General features: G+C 40.0%; 1 protein-coding gene across 16 annotated transcripts in view; it reads left to right on the top strand.

The window, feature by feature from the left end:
* Positions 1–24282, top strand: part of ASPH (aspartate beta-hydroxylase) — a 522004-nt gene that overhangs the window by 159451 nt on the left and 338271 nt on the right. For 15 of the 16 annotated variants that reach the window (XR_012655352.1, XR_012655354.1, XR_012655353.1 and 12 more), the window contains 4 exons: positions 5929–6015; positions 10543–10693; positions 16666–16802; positions 24042–24140. Coding sequence is in view for 13 of the 16 variants with exons in the window: in XM_075063044.1 (XP_074919145.1) it covers positions 5929–6015; positions 10543–10693; positions 16666–16802; positions 24042–24140 (474 nt within the window). In the remaining 3 variants the exon portion in view is untranslated. Of the gene's footprint in view, positions 1–5928; positions 6016–10542; positions 10694–16665; positions 16803–18057; positions 18191–24041; positions 24141–24282 lie in introns of those variants that run through there. The other variant, XM_075063052.1, reaches the window with a different exon arrangement.

The following is a 24282-nucleotide window of genomic DNA, read 5'->3' as shown; positions in this document are numbered from 1 at the left end:
TCGATATTAATGACGACGTCGTGTGAACGGATGCAGCGTTAAATCGGTATATCGGCCATTAAACCGATTTAAAGTCGCAGTGTAGACCTGGCTTTAGTGTTAAACAGTTATTCTATGCGTTGTGGTTGTTATTACTGCTCATTTCCCAAAGAGATCAGCAAGATTTGAGTCTTGGTTATCTACTAGGAGCTGGAAGACAATATAAGGGAATATTATCACATCTACAAGGGCATATAAGAAAACCAACTGACTTTTAAACTTCTTGAAATAGGCTTTTCATGATGAAAAACCATTCTGTTATTTTTGGTCAAATCTGGTCTCCGTCTTTGAGGTGTTGGCCAAGATTCATAGTGGGTTTTGCAAAATCTTGTGGAGCCTGCTAAATCCATACTGAAGGTGAATGAGTGCTTGAAGATTTGCTTTATGCCATTGAATGCAGGCTTCTTTTTGTTAAGCTCAGCTGAGAAGTCAGGGAAAAAGAGAAAATGTGTGGCCTTTGTACATAAGGGTTTCAGGTTTTCTAGCAGCTTTCATTAACGTTACTACATCATCAAGCTACTGAAGTTTAATGATGATGGGTCTGAGTTTGCCAGACTCCTGGCTTCTAATACCCACGCATTTGAAGAGCCCTTTCAATATCTAATGGGAGTCTCTGGGGATCCAATTTAAGTATATCAGGGAGGAGCTTCTGAAGAAAGCTGATGATAATCATCCTCTTTAGACCCTCAGCAATACCCAAGAGATAAAGTTTGTTTCTTCAAGATCTGTTTTCTAAGTCATCCTGTTTTTCTTCCAATCTGTCTAGTCTAAGCTTTAAGGAGGCAGTTTCTTCTTTCATTTCCCTGGTTTCAATGCAGTCTTTTGTAGCTCATTTTCCACGTGACCCATTCAGGATTTTATATCACATACATCCTGAGAGAGTCCACAAATATCTTTTGAGACTGAATCTAGTCAGTCTGTGAGGAATTGCTTCAGTGCTGCGATATCTTGAGCTAGGTCCTGCTGTGGCCTTGCAGTCTACCCTTTCAGCTGCTTAGGTGATTCAGGCTTAGGTCTTTTGTGACCTCTCTTTATTTTTTCACTGAAATCCATAGTCAACAATTTGAAGTTTATCCAGGAGATTAATTAAACTTTGATGACACTTATTGCCAATTTGCTTGGAAAATAATTATTAGAGACAAATTGCTATGTGGGGAGTGAGGAAGTCTGAAACTAGGCAGCCATCTTCTTCATGGGTACCACCTGATCCCTCAAAATCTTTTTGAATGAACTTTTTAAAAAAATACTTAATTTTTCATATTATTCATTATTTTTGTCTATCAATGAAAATTTTGACATGAGATCTTTTGAAGCAAAATTAAAATTTTCATTTTATTCCAAAAAAATTAAATTTTCATGTTTTGTTCTCCTTTCAGCTTTTCATTTTTTTCCCTTTTCTTTCCACTGAAATTTGATTTTTGTCATGTTTTTGTTTGAAATGGTGAGGAAGAATCCCACTTCCTCTCTCTTTTTTTTTTATTTCTTCCTTTCTTTTTCCACCGAGAGAGGGGTGCAAGAGAAGAACAGAACTCCATTTTATCTCCCTTTTTACTCTTCCCTCAACTCATTTCCAGTAGGGGAAAGGAAAAGTTAAAAAGAAAGGGAGAGTAGAATTTGATTTCCCCCCCCTCCACCATTTTGAATGAAAAATATAGAAAAGTCAAAATGTTTCATTTGAAATTTAGTCAAAAATATTTTTTATATTAACAAAATATTTTTGCCTAAAATTTCCTTGTCACTGAAATCTCATTTTTTTAACAAAATGCTTTTTGTCTAAAAATGTTGACAAGTTCTAATCAATACAAACATCTTGAATTGCACTCAGATAAGTAACTAGTGCAATGTTTGGAATATCAAAGGCCAGGATAAGGGTGGGAAGGTCATGAGAGAGAACTGATCAGTCATCACATCAAAAGCAGATGGCCACCTAGGATTCCAGGAGCATTTGGGGACCCATAAGTAGACCTAAATTGCAATCTTATTGACAAAAGGTAAACAGTCTTACTCAGTCATAGAGGCAGAAGCCATCTCTATTCTATTCTCAACCAACCAGGATTACTTTTGATTTATGTGACTGGAGCTTCATTCACTTCACCCTCATCCAAGCCCCTAGCTCAGCCCACATCTTGAAAAGCAAAAACACTGTACCATATGGGGCTGAAGAAAGAGAAAATGAGCTGTGTGCCATCCACATAATGATGATAGTGTAGCTCAACTGCCTTGCTATCTCCTCCAGCCGCTGTTTGTAGTGTATACATTTACATTTAGCTATATTAAAACTCACATTGTTTGCTTGGACCCATGTTACCAAGGCATTGAGATAATCTGTCCTTTTCATTATTTGTGTCATGTCTAAACTTTATAAGTGATGATTTTACATTTTGTTCCAGGTTATTAATAAAAGTGACAAATAGCACAGAGCCATGAACCAATCCCTGTGGTACCCCACTAAAAACACACCTGTTGGATGATGATTCTCCATTTACAATTACATTTTAAACCTATCAGTTAGCCAACTTTTAATCCATTTAATGTATGCCATCTTATTTTTATATCTTTCTAGTTTTCTAATCAAAATGTCATGTGGTACCAACTCAAATGCCTTACAGTAGTTTAAGTATATTATAACAACACAATTACCTTTATCAACCAAACTTGTAATCTCACCAAAAATGTTGATTGACATTAATTATATTAACCTCCTTTAATTCTTTATTAATATAGTTCCATATCATCCATTATCTTGCCTGGGATGGATGTCAGATAGGATGTCCAAGTAATTATAGGCCTTTTTCCCCTTTTTGAATATTGGCACAACATTAGCTTTCTTCCAGTCTTCTGGAACTTCCCTGGTATTCCAAGACTTGTTGAAAATCAACAGTAATGGTCTAGTGAGCTCTTCTGACAGTTCTTTAACATTCTTGGATACAAGTTAACTATACCTGCTGATTTAAAAATGGCTAACTTTAATAGCTGCTGTTTAACAACCTCTTGCAATACTAGTGGAATAGAAAGTGTTATCATATGATAGTGCTGCATTACTACAGATCATGTGATAACTTCTATTTTTCCCCCAATGACAGAACAGAAATATTTATTTAACACGTCTTTCTCTTCTGCATTATTATTGATTGTACTGTTTCCATCTAATAATGGGCCAATACCATTGTTAAGATTCTTTTTGTTACTAATATACTTTAAAAACTTCTTATTGTCCTTAACTCTGCTGGCCATAGATTTTTCCTTTAGTCCCTTTGCTTTCCTTATCACTTTTCTACAGTTCCTGACTTCTGATTTATGTTCATTACTTTCAATTTCCCCTTTTTCCATTGGTTTGTTTACATATATAGTTGCCTTGCCTTCACTTCCCCTCTAAACCAGGTCTTTTTTTTTTTTTTTTTAAACCAATATGATCTTTTCCCTCAAATGTGGGATTGAGGCTTTAGGGGTATCTAATAAATGTTTTTAAACAATTCCCAATTATTCAATTTTTTCTGATTAAATTCTTCCTCACAGTTGATTTGGCTCATAATTGTTTTCAGTTTTATGAAATTGACCCTTTTAAAACACCAATATATATCACTGGTCTGGACTTTATTCTGTTTGCACATTATAAACATGGTCAAGTCATGATCACTTGTACCCAAGTTACCATTAATTTTTAGTTCTATGATTGGTTCCTCTTTATTAGACAGAGTCTAATACAGAATTTCCCTGTGTTGGCTGCAACACTTTTTGAGTTAGGAAACTATAATATTTAGAAATTCCAGGAATATTTTAGTACTGTCAGCATGAGACTTCCAGCATATGTCACTCAAATCAACGTGTCCCATGGTCACTCAGCTTCTCTCCCCTTCCCCACATCCCCCAAGAAAGATATAAATTGGAATACTCAGGTACAATCCTGTCCATCTGTGCCAAGGCCAAAGTTGAGTCAACCACATCAAAGGCTGCTGATATAAAAGAATCAGCCTGGACATCTGATTGCTGTCCATTTTTGGGAAAAAGTTTCCAATCAGCGAAACTTCAGCGAACTCTGTCCCATACCCAGATTCAGTGTAGAGGAAATAATTGAATCTGAAGACTCCAAATGATCCCAAAGTTCCATTGTCATTGTCTTCTCAATTAACTTATGTAAAAATGCAGGTTAGAAACAGGGCAACAGTTAGCAAGATCCTCAGCATCAGGAGATGGATTCATGAGTACCAGCCTAATGACTGCTCTTTTGGGTGAAGCTGCCACCTTGCCTTTTATGAAGAGTTAAGGGTTAGTATATCACACTAAATCAGAGGTGGGCAAACTACAGCCACGCAACATCCGGCCTGCAGGACCCTCCTGCCCAGCTCCGGAGCACCTGGCCCGGGAGGCTCGCCCCCAGCCTCTCCCCTGCTGTTCCCCCTCCCCTGCAGTCTCAGCTCACTGTGTCGCCAGCTCAATGGTCTGGGTGGTGGGGCTGTGAGCTTTTGCAGGGCAGCGCAGTAGCAAAGCCGCAGCCTGACCCGGTGCTCTGTGCTGCGCAGTGGCATGGCTGGCTCTCGTCAGGCTGCATGGCTGCCTGTCCTGGTGCTCTGAGCAGCACGGCTGTAGCACTGCTAGCCACCAGTGCTCCAGGCAGCCCAGTAAGAGGGTATGGAGATGGGGGATTGGATAGGGGACAGGGGAATTTGGAGTGGTAGGCGGGGGTGTGTGTGGATAGGGTGTGGGGCGGTCACAGGGTGGGGAACAGAGGGGTTGAATTAGGGCAGGAGTCCCCGGGGATGCAGGCAGGAGATGGGGGGGTTGGATGGGGCAGCGGGGAGCAGTCAGGGGTGGGAGTTCTGGGGGTGGTCAGGGAGGAGGGGTGGTTGGATGGGGCAGTGGGGGGCAGTCGGGTGGGCAGTCAGGGGACAGGGAATGGGGGAGTTGGATGGGGCAGGAGTTTTGAGGGCGCCATCAGGGGGCGAGAAGCGGGGGGGGGTCAGATAGGGAGCAGGGGCCAGACCACACCTCGCTGTTTGGAGAGGCACAGCCTCCCTTAACCGGCCCTCCATACAAGTTCGGAAACCCAGTGTGGCCCTCAGGCCAAAAAGTTGGCCCACCCCTGCACTAAATAATCAACAGACTTGTTTACTGGACGTATGGTATATACATTCCTTATTTATGTCTGAAACCACTTTAGTTGGATCCATCATCTCTCTGGGTATACCAGTGAAATATGTTCATTCCCTAACAGAAGCAGAAGTGAGCCATCACTTCAAATGAGAGACAGTGATGTTCAGCTCATAACACAGCAGTAATCCTCATTCATAATCGCAATCCTTAAAACTAGACTGGATCATAGTTGTCATGTCAGTCATTATATATAGTCAACCCAGAGGGGCTATTGTCCTGTGATTATTGAAGCCACCCATTGTAAAAAAGCATAGGTTACTGTAACATCTGGGCAAGGCAAAACCTTGGTCAACTCAGCTCTGCTGAGGTGAAAATTCTAGCCACAATCAGCTATATCTTGTATTGAATTTTAAATTTCTTGATTAACTGCTTCTGCCAAATTTACTTGTTAAGGTCTAATGTGATTCACCTTAGTGTGTAGTGGTTTACAGTACAATTTTAATCCATCAAAGTTTTTTTAGCCATTGTAAGACAAAACAAAACAACTGATTTTAACCAAGAGCAGCTAATTATATTCACCTATATGAATTCATGAAAATGCATTTCTCTAGAATAAGCAGGCAATCTGGTCAGATAGTGTGTAAGAGAAAAACCTATTAATTAACAATGAAATATTTTCTGCTTTGTGTTTTATAAAATCAGGGGTACTAATCATATTATACCATTTATCCCTCAGGATTCTGTAAGTGTTTTGCTACAAGATACAGAAAATATTTAGTATAAATATCTTCCTTTCAGGGAAAAGTTGAAGAAGCTGTGAAGGCCTTTGAAGTATTAGTGAGCAAATATCCACAGAGTCCACGAGCAAGATATGGGAAAGCACAGGTACCAGTGAAACTGTTGTAAATGTAAAAATAATATTCAGAGGTTATCTAATAATAGAATCTTGTGTACAAAACAGACTGTTTCTGTATTCTATACAGTGATCCCGGTTTTTAATTTAAAACCCCTGCTTATCTGTTTCAAGTATCTTCCTCCTGAAAATAGACACTGGAAAACAAGCTCTAACTTCATAATAATTTAGTTTGATACAATAACTCCAAAACAGAAATAATCATTTTATTTTCATAAAGCATGGGGGAATCACAGGAACAGGTGTAATAAAAATCTATTTGAACTCATATTAATCAAGATAAGTCAAGTGAAACCATCACAATAAAAGAAAGTTGAGCTGTGCTACAAGTAATGAGGCATTTGAACTGGAGTCACTATCAGTTTTCACTTGGTAAATAACAGTTATGCTAAAACCAAAGCCCCAACTACCAAAAAACTAGTGCATACACAGTAGTATACAGTGGACCAAATTCTCTGATCATGTGAATGGATGAAATTCCATTGGAGTCAATGGATCTACACCCTTTTACACCAGCAGAACATTTGGCCCCATTTGTGCGATGGTGTTTCAGTTAAGAACAGATTTCTTTATTAAACAATGCTTTTCATATTTCCCTTCTTTATGAATTAATCCCTTCCACAGAGCTGTAAATTAATGCTCGCAAATGTTTTAAACAGTAACTCCTCATAGTATAATAGAATGTCGCAAATGTGTGTAGCTCTGTTCTTACTCGGTCTCACAGAGCTTAACAGTCAGAACAGAACAACAAGACTCCATAACACTAAATAAAGTATTAACAAAATGCCACACTGAAATAGTTGTTCTCTTGCTGCTAAAGCAGTCTGTGGGCCAGAAAGAGGGAGGGTTCAACTGGCATCAAATGTCTATAGAAGCATTACAGAAAATTAAAATTGAAAACAACAGCAGCCTGCATTTCAGTGGGGACTTTGGATGAAACTAGTACAAGTGTGAGGGAATGGTGATTTTAATACTTACCCCCATTGCACTTAGATTGAAGCTGCAGTTGTAAAAAACAAAAAGAGAGACAAGGAGAACAGCTTTGGCGCATCTTCAATCGAAGGTGTGCGTGTGTGCGTGTGTGTGTGTGTGTGTGTGTGAAGTACTGGGCCAAATTTTGCCTGCAGCTAGAGCCATTTTGTTACCCCATTGAGTTGTCCAGGTGTAAATGGGGATAAAAGTCTAACGGCTCAGGAGGCAGAGCGTAGTGTTAGTGTTAAATCCCATTTTTACTATTTACTATTCTGAGGCTAGCGAGGGGCTGCTCCAGTATACTCTAACAGGAACAACTCCCTATAAGCTGTTCCACTGGCAGAGGATTGGCCAGAGTACTTTCTCCTGTTCCTGGCATCGACATCTCCTCACTCCCAAAGCACCTCTTAAACTGGGGAGCAGGTGGTATGAAGTCAGCTATGCTGACTTTTTGACATCCAAGATTTCCTTCAGAATGTTGGGAACTTCAGTTTCACTTTTAAGGCAGTTTTAATATCACTTTGGACCACTTTGATGTAACAGTATGATTATGAAAGGGGCTAACAATCAGGCCCTAATGTCATAATTAGCACTCTTTTCTCAGACATGTATAAGTAACTTATTATAGGTGCATCTCTGGTTTTGGCAGCCTTGTATTCTACGTATGGAATTTGCAATCAGGGCTAGATGGCATTAACTTCCTACTTTTGCATGCTCACCTTTAAGTAATTGATGGAACTACTATTGATTTCAGTGGAGGACAGGGGCCTTGGAAAAAAGCAGTTGGACAATCATGATGTGCGCTGAAGTACTATGGATCATTCCCTAGACTGTCATTACATAATTTTATTTGTAAGACACTGTTACTTTTCAAGGAGGCCAGAATTTCGCCCTAAGAGTGTCCTCACTCCTGCATTATGAAGGCATCATTGACTTCATACAATACATACAAACTGGCCAGATTCTGCCTAATAGATAGGTGGGGCTTGTTTTTTTTCTTCTTCTTGTTCTGAAAACTGTAAAGGCGTGGATGTTCCTTTCCCCAAATTTCTGCAACAGTAGTTATAGTTATGGTATTATTTCTAGGTTGATTTCTTGGCCTGGCTGAGACCATATCAGAATTGCTATATTGTAGTGGTAATATCTTACATAGATGGTAGTGCCTTTCATCCTCAGAGATCTCAGAGCTCTTTCCAAATAATATGTGATGTGATCTGTATCAATGAAATTTGATATATGATGGAATATGATGGCAACTGTTCCTTCCTGCTATATTTTGCCTTAAACATCCTTCTCCATCTTTCATCCCAGAAAATAAGCCAGTTTCTTACAGGGTATTCCATCAAGAAAAGAGAAATTGTTCCTAACTATTGATTTCTGAGTTTGTCTCTGGGACAAACGGCTCAAATGTTTGACTCATGTGACCATATTGCATGGTATTTTCCCCTTTCAGTTTCAGAATAGTGAGCCTGAGCCACTCAGTCATGATGTGCAGAATTAATTGTATAAACAAAGAAGTTCATTGAACGTTGCAAACTTAAAAAAAAAAACAAAAAACAAACAAAAAAAAAAAACCTGTATGTAAGGAGTTGCTAGGTATTAACCACTGTCAGCAACAATATGCGGTTAATGTGATTGAAATAATGTCAGTGTAGTCAATAAAACATTGAATCTAAATTGATTGACCTATATCAGTTTCCATTACTGAAGTGCTTGTGATGCACAAAAACACCTACCCCGTCGTGCTAATTAGCTAAACATGAATGGAACACAGGCCAATAAAAATAGGAGACATTAGGAAGGACTCATAGAACATTACTAATTTGACTCAGCATAGAAAGCATATAAATCAATATTCACATTTTTAAAATTAAGTATGTGAGATCAGTCTAGCTCTGTTTCACTACTAAAAACTGGGGAGCAAAATATATGCAGACAATGGAGAGAGGTTCCATGCTAGGGGTGAAATCTTGGTTCTCTTGAAGTCAATGGGAGTTTTGCCATTGTCTACGATGGAGCAAGGATTTTACCCTGTATGTCAATATGCATCTAAGTCTGCTTTCAAACTTCAAAAACAAAATGAGATTCATGGAATATTCCTAGTAGAATTCTTTCAGCTACTGTAGGTAGAAGTGGAGGACAGGAAAGAATTGTTGGTAGTAAGAGAAGAAACTAGGTAAAGGGAAGAGTGAGTCTGCACGAGCAGAAGGTATAAATGGAAGAGGTAAGGGTGAAAAGCCCGATGAACAGGAGAAGCAGGTTGGGGACCAGAATAGTTCCAGTGGTGGAAGAAGAACTGAATGGAGGTTGGGAGGGTAGCAGCCAACAGCAGCACAACAAACAAGCGGGAAAATATCCAGGATTCTCATGCTGTCAGAAGGCTGAGAAGGTTGCTCTCCTGGCAGCTTCCCCCTTATTGCAAGACGAGAGAGCGCTCACCCAGCAGAGGGACAGGAAGGGGAGCTAGAAGGCCTAACCTTGGTTCTGACTGGTGCTGGCTGCTTTGAGGGAGGATCCTGAGAGTCTGGGAATTGTCATAGTCTCCCACCTCCCTCCCCCCCGCAAGTTCCTCCTGGTTCCTGCTGCTCTTCCCCATGTGGGGTTGGGGTGGAGGAGAGAAAGTGGTGGGGTCCAATGTTCTGAACATTTTTCTAAACCTTATAGAACCGATCTTCTCATTCCCATGCTGATAAAGTGTAACAATTTGTCTTTAAATAATGCAAGATTTATTGTTATGGCAAGTAGATGCCACAAGCTACCAGAAAATTATTGAGCACCTGGCAAATGGTCGTAGCATTTTAACAATAGCTCAGGTTTCTTTCAGCTCCTGGGGCTGCTTCTCTGACTTTCTCATCAGGCAACGTCTGGAGAGTTTAGAAAATTAGGCATTATCCACTGGTAGCTCTGATCTGTATGAAACATATTCCTTCCATATCATTAATATTATCGTTTTAAAGCAGAAATTCTGATTTCAACTAGTATCACCCACAAAATTTTTAGAATTTGGAATGATGCATTGCACTAGCATGTTACCTTTGAAAAATACATAATGACAAATTTTCAGTTGGAATAACTCAATTACTTCAGTGGAGTTCCGTCAACAGAAAATGTGGCCCAAAATCTATATATATTAGAAAATGGTCTATGATGACAAATCTTCTGATATAAGAATGCCGTTTCATCTCATTTACACGGATGCCTGTCAAGAAGAGAATGTAGAAGTAAGAATCTGCTATAGGTGGTTGTGAACAAAGTGCCTTGTGCTATTATGCATATATAATTTCTCATACATATGATGACAAACATTTCCCAGGGATATATGAATGCTGGATATAAATCCACCTTGCCAGAGTGCACAAGCAACTAGAGTTCTGCTCCAAGCTCACACCAAAATTGCCTACACTTGAAGACACTTGTTAAATTTGACACATTGAGGAATGATACAATTTTGCCTTAATCAAAAAGAATTTTTTTAAACTCCAAACTATGTGATTTGTTATTTATAACAATTTTGTGATTCCACCTAGTGTGAGGATGACTTAGCTGAGAAGATGAGAAGCAATGAAATATTGCAAAAAGCCATCAATACTTTTCAGGAGGTGGCTAGCCTGCCAGACGTCCCTGCTGATTTGGTAAAATTGAGCCTGAAACGACAAGCAGACAGGCAGCAATTTCTTGGTAAGGTTTAAATATGGCTTATATGTATGACTCAACTGTACACAATTTATGGGGGAGATTTTCAAATGTGCTTAAGCGAAGTAGGAACACCGACCACTTCCACTGATTTTTAATAAGACTTGTATACCCAAGTCCCTTATATACGTTGAAAAATCTCCCCCTAAAATGCTGTTAGTTATTATTAGTTATTTTTATTACAGTAATGCCTAGAATGCCAAGAATTGGGCCACATTGTGCTAGGTGATGTGCCTATAGTGAATGACAGTCACTGACTCATAAAGTTTATGATCTGTACAGACAGAGGTAGGAGAAGGAAGCTTTGGTAGGCCTGTCTTCAGAGGTGTAACTGAGGAAAGAGATTAAGTGCTTACATATGATCATGCAGGGAACCTGCAACAGAACAATCTTGGGTGCATCTCTGTCTCAGTTTTGCTATCTGTAAAATTGGTATAATGATACTTATCTTCACTTTGTAAAGTGCTTTGAGATCTACTCATGAAAAGCACTACACAATAGTTAGGTGGTGTTGCTATTGTTGTTCTCCTGAGTGCCAGTCCAGTGGTGTCTTTAGCCACTGTCTTTCCTCCCTGCATGTTTGGGAAAGTGCTGTTTCCCCAAACCAGACCTTTATTTTTAATGCATATTTTGAGGTTTTAAAATCTATTTTGAAGCTGTTAATGCACTGTTAAGGGACTGTAATTAGTGCGTATAACTCTGTTGACAAGAAATCTCATTTATTATTGCTCACAAGCTTCCTGTCAGTTTTATTTGTTTAGTTTTATTTATTTAAACTATTCTATTAATATAATTTACACTCGTTGCTATTGAAACTCTTTCTAAGAAGCAGAAAGTTCAGCAAAGCATTACGCCATTACTTAGATATTCTGTATCTCAGCTGTGTGGTTTGCTAGATCTCATGGGTTAAAGAACTACATGAAAACTGTCTTAAACAACCAGTTGGCTGACAAAAAATCATTTATCTTCAGTGGTGTTACAGCCATATTGGCCCCAGGATTTTAGAGAGACAAGGTGAGTAAGTTAATATCTTTTATTGGACCAACTTCTGTTGGTGAGAGAGGCCAGCTTTGGCACTCTTATACCTGAAGAAGAATGCTGTGTAAGCAACAAAACTGTCTTTCACCAACAGAAGTTGATATAATGAAAGAGAGTACCTCACGCCCTTGTCACTCAAAAATCACTTGTTTATTTAATGGATAGGGTCTTGCACTGGAAGTAGAGTACAACTGTACTCAATACATTCATAGATAATTTAGGGCTACCTCTAGATTGTCTAATACAGATGGTATCTTTACAGTTTTCCTTGTATTTTTGTCTGTCAAGGTTTTTATGAAGTAGCCCATCACTATGGTATCTGAATTTTTACAGGCTTTTTTGTAAGTTGATCAAACTTTTCAGCTGATAACTTTAACTTACAATTCTATCTTCATATAGAACAATGGAGGCTTAATCATTATAGTCATGAAAAGGATCTGCCCCAAAATCTGAGCTGCATAAAAGAAACTTTAAAATTAGGGTTCAATTAATCTTAGTTAACTCATGTGATTAACTAAAAAAAAATTAATCGTGATTTATTGTAGTTTAAATTGCACTGTTAAACAATAGAATACCAATTGAAATTTACTAAATATTTTAGGTGTTTTCTACATTTTCAAATATATTGATTACAATTACAACACAGAATATAACATGTACAGTGCTCACTTTATATTATTTTTATTACAAATATTTGCACTGTAAAAATGATGAAAGAAATATTTTGCAATTCACCTCATAGAAATAATGTAGTGCAATCTTTTTACTGTGAGAGTTGAACTTACAGATGTATAATTATGCACAAAAAAATAACTGCACTCAAAAACAAAACAATTTAAAACTTTAGCACTTACAAGTCCATTCAGTCCTACTTGTTCAGACAATCGCTCAGACAAACAAGCTTGTTTACATTTATGGGAGATAATGCTGCCCTCTTCTTATTTACAATGTCACCTGAAAGTGAGAACAGATGTTCTCTTGGCACTTTTGTAGCCGGCATTGCAAGGTATTTACGTTTCACATATGCTGAACATGCTTCAGTCACTATTCCAGAGGACATACTTCCATGCTGATGACACTTGTTAAAAAATGTGTTAATTAGATTTGTGACTGAACTCCTTGGGGAGATTTGACAAAATGCAAAAGAAGTTATCAATGTGAGATTTCTGAAGATAGGTACAGCACTCGACCCAAGGTTTAAGAATCTGAAGTGCCTTCCAAAATCTGAGAAGGATAAGAGTGTGGACAATGCTTTCAGAAGTCTTAAAAGAGCAACCTTCAGATGCGGAAACTACAGAACCTGAACAACCAAAAAAGAAAATCAACCTTCTGCTGGTGGCATCTGACTCAGATGATGAAAATGAACATGTGTTGGTCTGCACTGCTTTGGATCGTTATCCAGCAGAACCCGTTATCAGCACGGGGGCATGTCCTCTGGAATGGTGGTTGAAGCACAAAGGGAGGGGGCCATCCTTAGGCATACTCAGCGTACATGGCTGCGTAGGGCACTGAAAAATTTGGGGCACACCTAGGTCTTAGTGTCCTCCCTCCTGCCTCTTCCTATCCCCGTTCTGACCCTTCCTGCAAGCTCCCACAGCTAGCTGCTGTAGTCTGGTGAGTCTTCCTCCAGTGAAAAAACCTTCCATCCTGCCAGAGCTATTAGCACAACACTGAAACTGTTAAAGAACCATTCAAGTGGTAATGAAGCTTTTTAACAGGCATTTGCCAACTCCCAGGTATATACTGTCAGTTTCTGAATTTACTGACACAAACAGTTGTGCATTACTGTAATATTTACTCAGAACATGTTAGTCTCCAGGACCTTAGTTTAAAATTTACTTTAAAAATATTTCATTAGTGTGTTGCTGAAGATGATAAAATCACATGTCTAAAAAAATTCCTTGCATAGATTTTTAGATGCACTATCTGAATATTCATCTTTAGCCTTACATGCTTGGATCTTCAGACATATAGTTTTTTTAAATAAATCCTTCAAAAGACCACCCTTATCTAAAATATACATTTTAATTTTAATTACTATAATACAAAAAACTTGCTTCCAAAAGTCTTCCTGTCCTTTCTGTCCATCCCTTTCGCTGGACAAATGGGTTTCCTTTTCTTTACTTCTGACTATTTGATGAACTAGTTTTAAGAGAACCCTCTGAAAAAAAAAATCAGTACCTTGGTAAGATATAAAATCCTTGTTATGCCTAAAATCTTTGGAAACATATTTTTTAAAGTTGGTGAAATTTCAAAAACATGTCTATTGCTATGGAGATCACACAAAGTAAATTAGTGTTCCCTTTTTCTAAAAGCAATGAACATTGTTATGAACACACTTATCCTCTGTGACTGATTAATTTAAAATAATGTCTTTATTTCAGTGAGTTAAATATGTAGTAATCTGGAATGATTACTTTATGAAGTCTTAAGAGTACAATTAAAATATAAAATCAGCTTAGAAATACTGATTAAGAAGAACAGAGAAGAGCTGCATCATGTATTCCATAATATTATTGTTGTATTCAGTAGGACAGCTGACTTGCCCTTACTACAAAGTTTTTGCAAATAAATTTTTTTATCTAGGTTTAGTGTTTTAAATTAGGTACCTTTTGCATGTCCATTCTTCACCTCCTGGCATGCAGTGGAAAACATGCTCAATTTTCTTTAGAAAGAAATTGCAGAAGAGTGTTTTTTTCAAATGTCATTTGTTTCATTTGGGTCCAGGGATTTGGTTGGAAGGGGAGGGAAGAGAGACAGTGGGGAGAGGGCAGGGCCTGGCGCAGAGCAGGGGTGGAGTATGGGTGGGGGCCACAGGCAGAAGAGGTGGACTGAGGAGCTAACCTCCCCAAGAGGCAGCTTCACCCACCACCCATGACAGCAGGTAAGAGTGGGTCAGCTCCCGCACACTCAGTGCGCACTGCAGTCTCCTTAGGCAGGGGCCGTATTCACAGAGCCGAATGCATCGGCGCAGCGCATTCTGCATGAGGGAGAGGGTAAGGGGGTCTCTGCGGGGAACAGTGACTCTCTGCCACCGTGAGGTAGGCAGGTGGCTCAGTATCCTTTGCTGCCTCATCCCTCCTCCTCTGCCGCCGGGCATACTGCGTAGGGCCCCAATACTGCGTAGGGCCCCATGAATCCTAAGAACACCCCTGTGAAGAGACATATGAATCTTTATCGCATCTGGCATATAAATATCTTGCAATGCTGGCTACAACAGTGTCTTGCAAACACCTGTTCTCACTTTCAGGTGACATTGTAAATAAGAGGGCAGCATTATCTCCTGCACATATAACCAAACTTGTTTCTCTTAGCGATTGACTGAACAAGAAGTAGGACTGTAGGCTAAAGTTTGACATTGTTTTATTTTTGAATGCAAGTTTTTTTGTGCATAATTCTACATTTGTAAGTTTGACTTTTATGCTAAAGAGATTGCACAACAGCAGTGGTTCTGAAAGCCGGTCTGCCGCTTATTCAGGGAAAGCCCCTGGCGGGCCGGGCCGGGCCGGTTTGTTTACCTGCCGCGTCCGCAGGTTCAGCCGATTGCAGCTCCTACTGGCCGTGGTTCACTGCTCCAGGCCAATGGGGGGCTGTGGTAAGGGAGGCCAGCACATCCCTCGACCTGCACCACTTCCTGCAGCCCCCATTAGCCTGGAGCGGTGAACCGCAGCCAGTGGGAGCCACGATCGACCGAACCTGTGGATGCGGCAGGTAAACAAACCCACCCAGCCCGCCAGGGGCTTTGAGAACCAGTGCTTGTATTAGGTGAAATGAAAAAAATTATTTTATTTTTACAGTGCAAATATTTATAATAAAAATAAATATAAAGTGAGCACTGTGCACTTTGTATTCTGTGTTTAAATTGGAATCAATATATTTGAAAATGTGGAAAACATTCAAAAAATTTAAATAAATAGTATTCTATTATTATTTAACAGCACAACAAAGATTGTTAATCATTTGACAGCCCTATGTAAAATCCCTTCCCTAAAAAAAATCTGGAGACTTTTGGAATTTTGTCAGAGAAAGAAAGAAAGAAAGAAAGAAAGAAACTCTGAGCTCAGGTGCCCTCTGGGAGTCAGGAGACCTAGGCTTATTCACAATGGCAGTGATGCAACATGATTTGAAAGGAATCCCTTCTGCACACATTTTGAAAAATAAATGTTGAGTCCCTCAGGTTTTAAGTTGCCTAACTTGAGACTGAAATGTCCTGACATTCAGTGATGGCAGCACCAATATCCCCCACTGATTTCAGCTGGACTTGTGGGTTCTGATAATCACAATGTAGGAACTAAAGTTAGGACCCCAAAACTGAAGCTGCCAAACTAGAGGGCACTTTTGAAAATTTAGGTCCCAGTCCTGTGATGATCCAAGCTCACCCCGGAACTCATACAAAGCCTGACTGACTTCAGTAGGCATAAGTGTCCATCAGATAGATCAGTTTTCAGGACTGGCTTGCTCTTAACTTCTCTGCTCTTCAGGAAGATCCCAGTGCTTAGTTAAGAACATGCTTAAATGATTTGATTTATCAGGGCCAAAGTCTGAGTTAAAGTGCTTTCCTGACTTCATGGAGCACTTTGAGATCTGCAGAAGAATAGTAGCTGCAAAAATGTAAGATATGATTACTATTATCGCCATACATAGAATTGTAATGTGAAGTATTTCTATTACTGTCATACATAGAATTGTCCACTAGAGGCTCCCATAATCCTGGAAGATATGTACAATACCATTGGAGATTTTTTAGGTATTGCTTGTAAGGTGAGAATGAACTAGTTAAATGTATTCATATGAAATGAAATCCTTTTTTATGTTCTGCATCATCAGTGATCATTAATGAAAGGTGGGGTACACAATTCTTTGATCAGCATTTATTTCATGTTATAATTGTTATATTCACTTTTATTCAATCAAATTAGGTCACATGAGAGGTTCTCTGGTTACTCTTCAGAAATTAGTTCATCTGTTTCCCAATGATATCTCATTGAAGAATGACCTTGGAGTGGGTTACCTCTTAATAGGAGACAACAGTAATGCCAAGAAAGTTTATGAGGAGGTGAGCTTCCATTTCATATCAACTGAGAAAAAAATACATTGTTAAAGTATTTATTCAAAAGTTTGCTTATTTTAACTCTCTTAATGCTTTGTAAAGCAAATCACCTGTATGTATGACGCTTAAGGGTTAACACAAATAACTCTTTGCTCATGAATAGTTGATCTTAAATTGGTTATTCAAATATTCCTGTTATCAAGATATTAAACACTCTTCTTTATAGACTAGTAAAATTCAGGTGAAACTCTTTTTTCACATGATTAACATAAATTGGCTCCTTATATCTTAGGGTAACCAGCTGTGTGTGTATTTATTTACTAATGTACATAGGAATCTAATGTTCATGATGAGAGGTGAAGACTTCTAATTATCTAAGGATAGAATACAGCAGAGACCCCTTACTTTGCTTTGCCAGGATGTCTCAGCCCTGTTCTAGAGAGATGGATGTGTAGGCCCTACCAACTTCACAGCCATGAAAACCACATCACGGACAGTGAAATCAGACTTCCCCATGAAATCTAGCTAAAGGAGGGAGGAAGGATGGGCAGGGCAGGGCTGGGGTTCCACACCTGTGGGCATCTACTGTTCATCGGGCTCCTGCTGCTAATCAGCTGGGTTCTGGAGGGATGGGACTTCCTCTTCTCTTGCATGGCCACTCTTGGGAGGAAATCAGACCCACCTGCACCTCCGGGTACCTCCTCTAGCTGCAGGAAGCCCCCGGAGGTGGGTCTCATTCCCCCCACACACACACACATATGGGCCATGTAGGGGAAGAGGAAGTCCTGTCCCTTCCCAATCTGGCTGGAGCTAAGAACCCCTGGCTGGGGCACTCCCAATAGCACAGGGGAAATCAGACCGACCTCTGGGACCTTCCCCTGGCTGCAGGAAGCTCTATGGGTTTTGCCTTCAGAGTCCAGCTATGAAGGCAGTATAAAAGTGAGGATGGCAATCCTTGAAAATCCCCCGCCCCACACACACACGCAACAGCTTTGCACCCCCCGCCCCCATGACCTCTTTTGAGTTGGGACCCCTGCAGTTACAGCATCATGAAATTTCAGATTTAAACATCTGAAAACGTGAAGGTTACCAATTTTAAAACTGGCCATGAAATTGATCAAAACGGGCCATAAATTTGGTAGGGCTCTAGGGATGTGTTAGGGTGGTTCAATCTCTGACCTTTCAAACCTCTCCTTTGCTCAGCCTGCCAACACAAGTGCTAGTTTAATCACGTTTTTTTATGTGGTGTCTTGTTCACCAGGATTGATGCTGCTTACCTGTAACCTGACAGAAGCTCCACCCATCTGGGAGGGTTTCCCTGCCCACATGACAGAGAAAACAGGAAACCCCTCTCACCATGTGTGGAATTTCATGTGGGCTGGCAGGTCAGAAGCTTCCAGAGCTCAGGCTGCATGAGGGGCTGTTCCCTGCTGAGTGAGGGGAGACCCTGTCCTTCCCCTGAAAATGATGGTGCTCTTGTTGGACCACCTGAGCTACAGGATTAATTAGATTGGCCAGTGCAGGAGAAGGCCGTTATCCAAAGTGAGGAATGGGCTGAGCTGGCCGATGCCATGTGTTGGGTCTGTAGAGTAGCCAGTTGCTACTGTAGCAAATAAAATTGTTGCTATACCTTGCACAGCTCTGTGTCTCCCACTCTCCTGGGAGGTAGAGGGAGCTCCTGCCCCATGTGTTGCCTCCAGAGGATCGATGAGCTGCTGGAGCCAGATGTCATATTTAGGGGATGGTGTGGTTCAAGCAAGGAGACCAGTCCCAGTACCCACCTTCCATGTGTTCTCAGCGCAGTGTTTGCTGTAGCTGCTGCTGCTTTGGCATCTTGTATAAACCCAGCCTTAGAATGTTAATGTTCAGTTATTATTTTGGCCTGCTGCCAACTTTTTCCTACAGAACACAAATGAGACCAAAGAAATGGCAATTTTTGATAGTTGGTATCTCAGCCAAATCTGCACAGAATTTCATAGAACAAAGAAAAGACATGTTTCTAGCCCAAGGTCTGTCTTCCTTCTGAATTTCAATGACATGTTGCTAACAGTGTAGGTGTTAGAGCTTGTTAAAAAAGGTCACAAGAATCCTTTATAATGGGGGGAGGGGAGACATAAGGCAACCTAAATATAGACAGGGGTTGCTATCAGCTCTTCCTGTAATTATTCTGATATTACTACATTGTACAAATTTTGCTGTACCACACACAAAAACACGGTTCTAAGACAAAATATGAAAAGTTATTACTGGTCTGTTTTGAATATCTTTTTTGCCATGATGCTGGAGGCTTCCCAAATACAATTACTTCCTTTTGCAGATCACTAGCCAGTTAAATGAAGTAGACCACAATAATGTTTTGTCCTTGTGAAAGAGTAGCTAATGCTTCATTGGATAGTTTGGCAGATATTCTATTTGAAATAATACATCTTTTTTCTCATATTCTGACTCTCCTGTGAGTGAAACCCTGACATCCGAACTCACAAAAAACATCCATGGATTTCAACAAGGGGATGATTGGTTATTATGGTACAGGCTGGGCCTCTGGATTCTGTTGCTGATTCCATCACAGAATTCTTGTGACCTTGGACAAGTCACATAATCTCTCTGTGCCTCAGGTTCCCTTCATTAAAATGATGGTAACACTTCATTTTTCCTGTCTGTTTTGTCAGTTTAGAATGTTAGCTCTTTGAGTAGTCAGGAACTGTTTGTCATTGGACAGTGTCTAGCACAAAGGAACCCAGTTTTTTTCTGAGACCTCTAAATGTTACCATATACAAAAAATAACAATAATCACTACTTTATTTAGTAAGAAATAAATATGGATCTCAGTATTTGGCCTAGTGTACAAAATCAAGATTTTTGTTTGTTTTCTTCCCACAAGTAACCTGACAAGTTTTGGGTGGTCTCCTACCTGCTTTAGGGGCCCAATCCTGTGCAGTTCTAAGGGTTTTCAGTTTCCACTGAGTCACAAAGAGGGACTCATCATTACATAGGATCAAATCCTAAAATCCTAAATCAGTAATGGAATATATTTTGATTTAATTCTAAATAGCTACATTTTAAAAGAATATTGCTGAAAATCATTTCTCACTTCAAGCAGTGACCTGGTTTTAGCTTTCCTTTGAACATTATGTTTAGGAATTCAGGAACAGTACATTAAAAGCAATCTTTGGAGGAGTTACAGATTTGTTTGTTTTCAAAGGTCTACAGATCATGATTTAACACTTTTCAAGGAATTTCTCACTTGCAGTGATCTGAAGGCAAATTCTCTGTCTGCCCCTTTGTGCCACTGATTGGTGGTTATTCTGAATAAGCCCGGAGGTTTATTTCTATATCCATGATTAATATTTAATGAACTAAGGGGCAATTTAGCATAACTTATTTCTAAACATAATTAATATTGTATACAACAATAGCAACAGGTTAATATAATTTACATTAAATGCTTCAAGTGTACTTTCTGCTGATTTTTATTGAATCATTCTCCTGGAGTGGTAGTGAATGTACATTTTTGTCTTACGGCAGCTAGATATTGTTTAAAATTAACTATCATGCCAAGTGGCTTGTAAAACTAAGTCAGATGTTGTATGTTTGGACTTTCTAGCTTAGTTAATCAGCTGTAACAAAATTATATGGCACATAAATACTATTGAAACTCAATTTGTTTAGCCCTCTAGGGGAAGCTTTTTGGAACAGAATTATATCTATAGAATATTGTAGCCAAAAGATGTAAAATCAATGGCAATACCATTTTTTTTTCTGAATGGATGGTCAAACAGATTTTAACTGTGGATTGCCAACTCCATGTTTTTACTAGTAATCTATCTTTCTTTCTTTCTTTCTTTCTAGAATTTTATAGACTCCCAAACAGAGTATCTATTGGATTGAACCTTTGTAGTAATTTATTCCTGAGAAAAGTGGATGTAAAATGCAACCAATCTTAGATATCGGCATTTTACACACTTTGTACTCAGTTTGCACAGATAAAAATGATTATATAAGGTGTAAGAGAGCACAGAGTCTAGTCCAAAGGAAAGAAGAGAAGGCACTTGACCAAAGAACTTTTTTAAGAGGCATGATTGTGTGTTAGACAATTACTGGAAAAGACAAGGGAGTGTATGGGTGAAACATATGTGCAGTGCTAAGGACTGACATATAACTAGTAGTTTCAGGAATGTTTTTGCTTTTTTAAAATATTGCAGGCTTTGCTATACCTTAGCCCTGGTCTACCCTTAGAATTTAGATCAACCTAGCCACGTTGCTCAGGGTATAAAAATTTACTTCCCCGAGCACAGGCACTGACTTTCATTTTTCTGGGTGGGTGCTCTGCCCCAAAGCCCTGCCCCCACTCCACCCCTTATCCCAACGCCCCACCCTTGGCCCCACCTCTTTCTGACCCCACCTCTTTCTGCCCCCACTCCACCCCCTCCCCTGAGCACATCCTGCCCTCACTCCACCTCTTCACTCCCCTACTCCTCCCCCTGCCCCCAGCACCTCCTGCCCACCGCAGAACAGCTGATTGGCAGGTGGGTGCGAAGCACCCACTTTTTTTTTTCTGTGGATACTACAGCTCCAGAGCACGCATGGAGACTGTGCCTATGTCCCTGAGTGCCATAGTTAAGCCAGCCTAACTCCCCGTGTTGACATGGCTAGGTCTACAGAAGAATCCTTCCATCCACATAACTACTGCCACGTGAGGAGGTGGATTACCTACATCAGTGGAAAACCCTCTTCCTTTGATGTAGGGAAAGCCTAGGCTATGGTGCTAGAGCAGCAACTGTGCTGCTGTAGCCCCCAGTGCGTATACAGGCCCCCAGATTTGGTCACTTTACTAGATCCGCAGCTGGTGTAAATTGGCATAGCTCCATTGATCTCCATGGAGCTCTGCTGATTAAGCTGAGGTTCTGTCCTGGTGTCTGTGCCCATTCTTCCATTATTTTAAGGAGTGAGAAGTTGTAACAAAAGACACACTTAAGAATGTAATTGATATCATATAATACCACACATGACACTAAGGTAAACACATAATTAGTCTCAAAAAAAGAGAGGAGGGTGAAAGTGGTGAGTGTAGTTTGAGGGTATTGGAGCTTAGATCCACCTTCTTCGCACTTCACCCTTTGCTTGAAACACTCCCATTCGACAGGGAGGAGAAGATGCATACAATACTGTGGTGCTCCCCAGGGGCACTCCGCTACCACCTACCCTTAGCCAGAGGAAGCCTGGTTAGGGTGACCAGATGTCACGATTTTATAGAGACAATCCCGATATTTAGAGCTTTTTCTTACCCCCAACACTTTGTCCCGATTTTTCATACTTGCTGTCTGGTCACCCTAAGCTTTGTCTGTGGGTCAGCTCCCAAACACCACCAGCCTCTGGCAACATTTACAGTGTTCTCCAGACCTCCACAGGCCCTGCTCTCTCGTTATAGGCTAATGATAGGCACTTTCCAACCCCCGAGTCTTCCAAGCATCGCCCTGGAGTGCCCAGCCCCTGATCCACTAGACACTCACAGAATTCCCAGAGGCCCTGTTCCCAAAGGAACCGTACCCACAGTTTGCCAGTTACACCATTGAACTCAGCTCTGCCTAACACACAGCATTTAGATTTGTTTACAGAGAAAGCAGTATAAGTTTATTTAACAAAGACCAGAGAGTCAAATGATAGCAAGCAGAAGTACTTGGGTTACATCTGAACAAAGGGTTACATCTGAAATCAAATCATAACACGCATACTAGAGCCTAAACTTAACTAATAAAATATTGCCATGTCAAGAGCAAAAGCCAAATCCTTCCAGCATACTACAGTAAGGCTTGGCTCTGATCCTCTGTTCATGAAACAACCATGCTGTCCTCTCGCCTCCTCAGTGGAAAGATTTATAGTTTGTCTTTACAGTTATAGTCCAAAAATCCATTGTCTGCACTTCTGAACAGGATAACCCCTACTGCTTGTGTTTTCCTGTCTAGGGCCTCCCCTGGAGACTTTACAATCACTTGATTAGTATTTTGCTCAGACAGTAATGGGTGTCCATTGTGAACCACACAATACTCAATTTGCATATAGACAGATAAATGTCTCTTGCCTGAAAAACACTTGTTTCTCAACCTTTTTGCCCCAAGCCACAGACCTGAAGAACATAAATTTCAGTATATAAACATAACTCCTTACATATTCTGTGTACGCACATTTTGCAATGATTACGAGGACCAGTATGACAGGCTTTCATTAGAGACCTTATATGACACTTTTTGGTGAACTACTATGTGGATATCTGACCCCAGAAGATCCCTCTATGCATCTCTGTGCCCTCTGTCAGCTGGTGCTACTAGGTCCCTAGGTTACAAATATTCTCTCTAAGCCTGTTCTCCAGGCCACTTCAATCTATCCCTGCTAACATCTCACTTCTCTATTACCTGTGGGTTTGTCTCCACTGCAGACTTGAGCATTGCCCCCAACTCAAGTTCATCCTCACACAAAAACCCTTTAACTTGAATGTGGTGGTTCTTTTAACTTAAGCTGACTAACCTGTCAGGCATTATAGGCTATAGCTTGAGTTTACACAGCTTGTCAATCAGATCGTAACACAGCTATGCTGTAGTGTGGACAGAGGCTAGTTCCACTTGAGTGATGTAATTCCCTCTGTGTGCCAAGAAAGGACAAATAAGTTCTCCCACAACTCACTGGGAAAAAGTTCATAGAGCAGCTCAGTTTGCTGCAGTGCAGAGAACTATGGAATATGCCCCTAGAAGTCTTTGCACCACACATGAGTGAGCGCAGTGTGGTCATAGTAGCTCAAGTGTTATTTTACAATGTGGCCACTCCCACTTGAACGAGGCTAACTCAAGAGAATTGACTTGAGTGTACAGTTAGCTCGAGTAATCTGCAGTGAAGACCTCTATGAGATGTGAGGGGGAGGAAAGGAAAATAAAGAAATGTAGCTGAACAGCTAAGATACGTGCAGATGGTCTTAATTTGTGCAACTTGTGATTTCTAACCATAAAGATGTGCTTGACACTGTTTTACTGTGCACATAAATTATTGTAGTGGAATACCAAAGTGTAATGAATGAGCCTGGAAAAGCCTGACCAAGTCAAGTGATTCAAGAGTTGTTAGCAGATGATAGTGTTTGTTTTAAACAACAAAATCCTGACATGATTGTTGGTCTGCCACATACTGAGCAATCTAAGTTCATTTTGAAAAGAAATCCATAAATGAATATATAATAATTATTAATTTGCTTTAAAACAGGTCCTGAGTCAGGCGCCAAATGATGGCTTTGCTAAAGTACATTATGGCTTCATTCTCAAGGCAGAAAACAAGATAGCAGAGAGCATTCCATATTTGAAGGTAAAATTCCTTTCTTTCTTTCTTTGTTTCTTTCTTTCGTTCAAAATACATTTTACTGGTTGAAAAATGGTAGAAAGGGGGTGGGGTGGGGGAAATTGTGATAACACAGCTTTAGCTATAAGCACAATAGTTATAAATAACC

Source organism: Chelonoidis abingdonii, chromosome 2 (genome assembly GCF_003597395.2).
Source record: "Chelonoidis abingdonii isolate Lonesome George chromosome 2, CheloAbing_2.0, whole genome shotgun sequence".
Classification (NCBI taxonomy): domain Eukaryota; kingdom Metazoa; phylum Chordata; order Testudines; family Testudinidae; genus Chelonoidis; species Chelonoidis abingdonii.
Note: the sequence above shows the minus strand (reverse complement) of the source record. Positions and strands in the feature narration are given on the sequence as shown.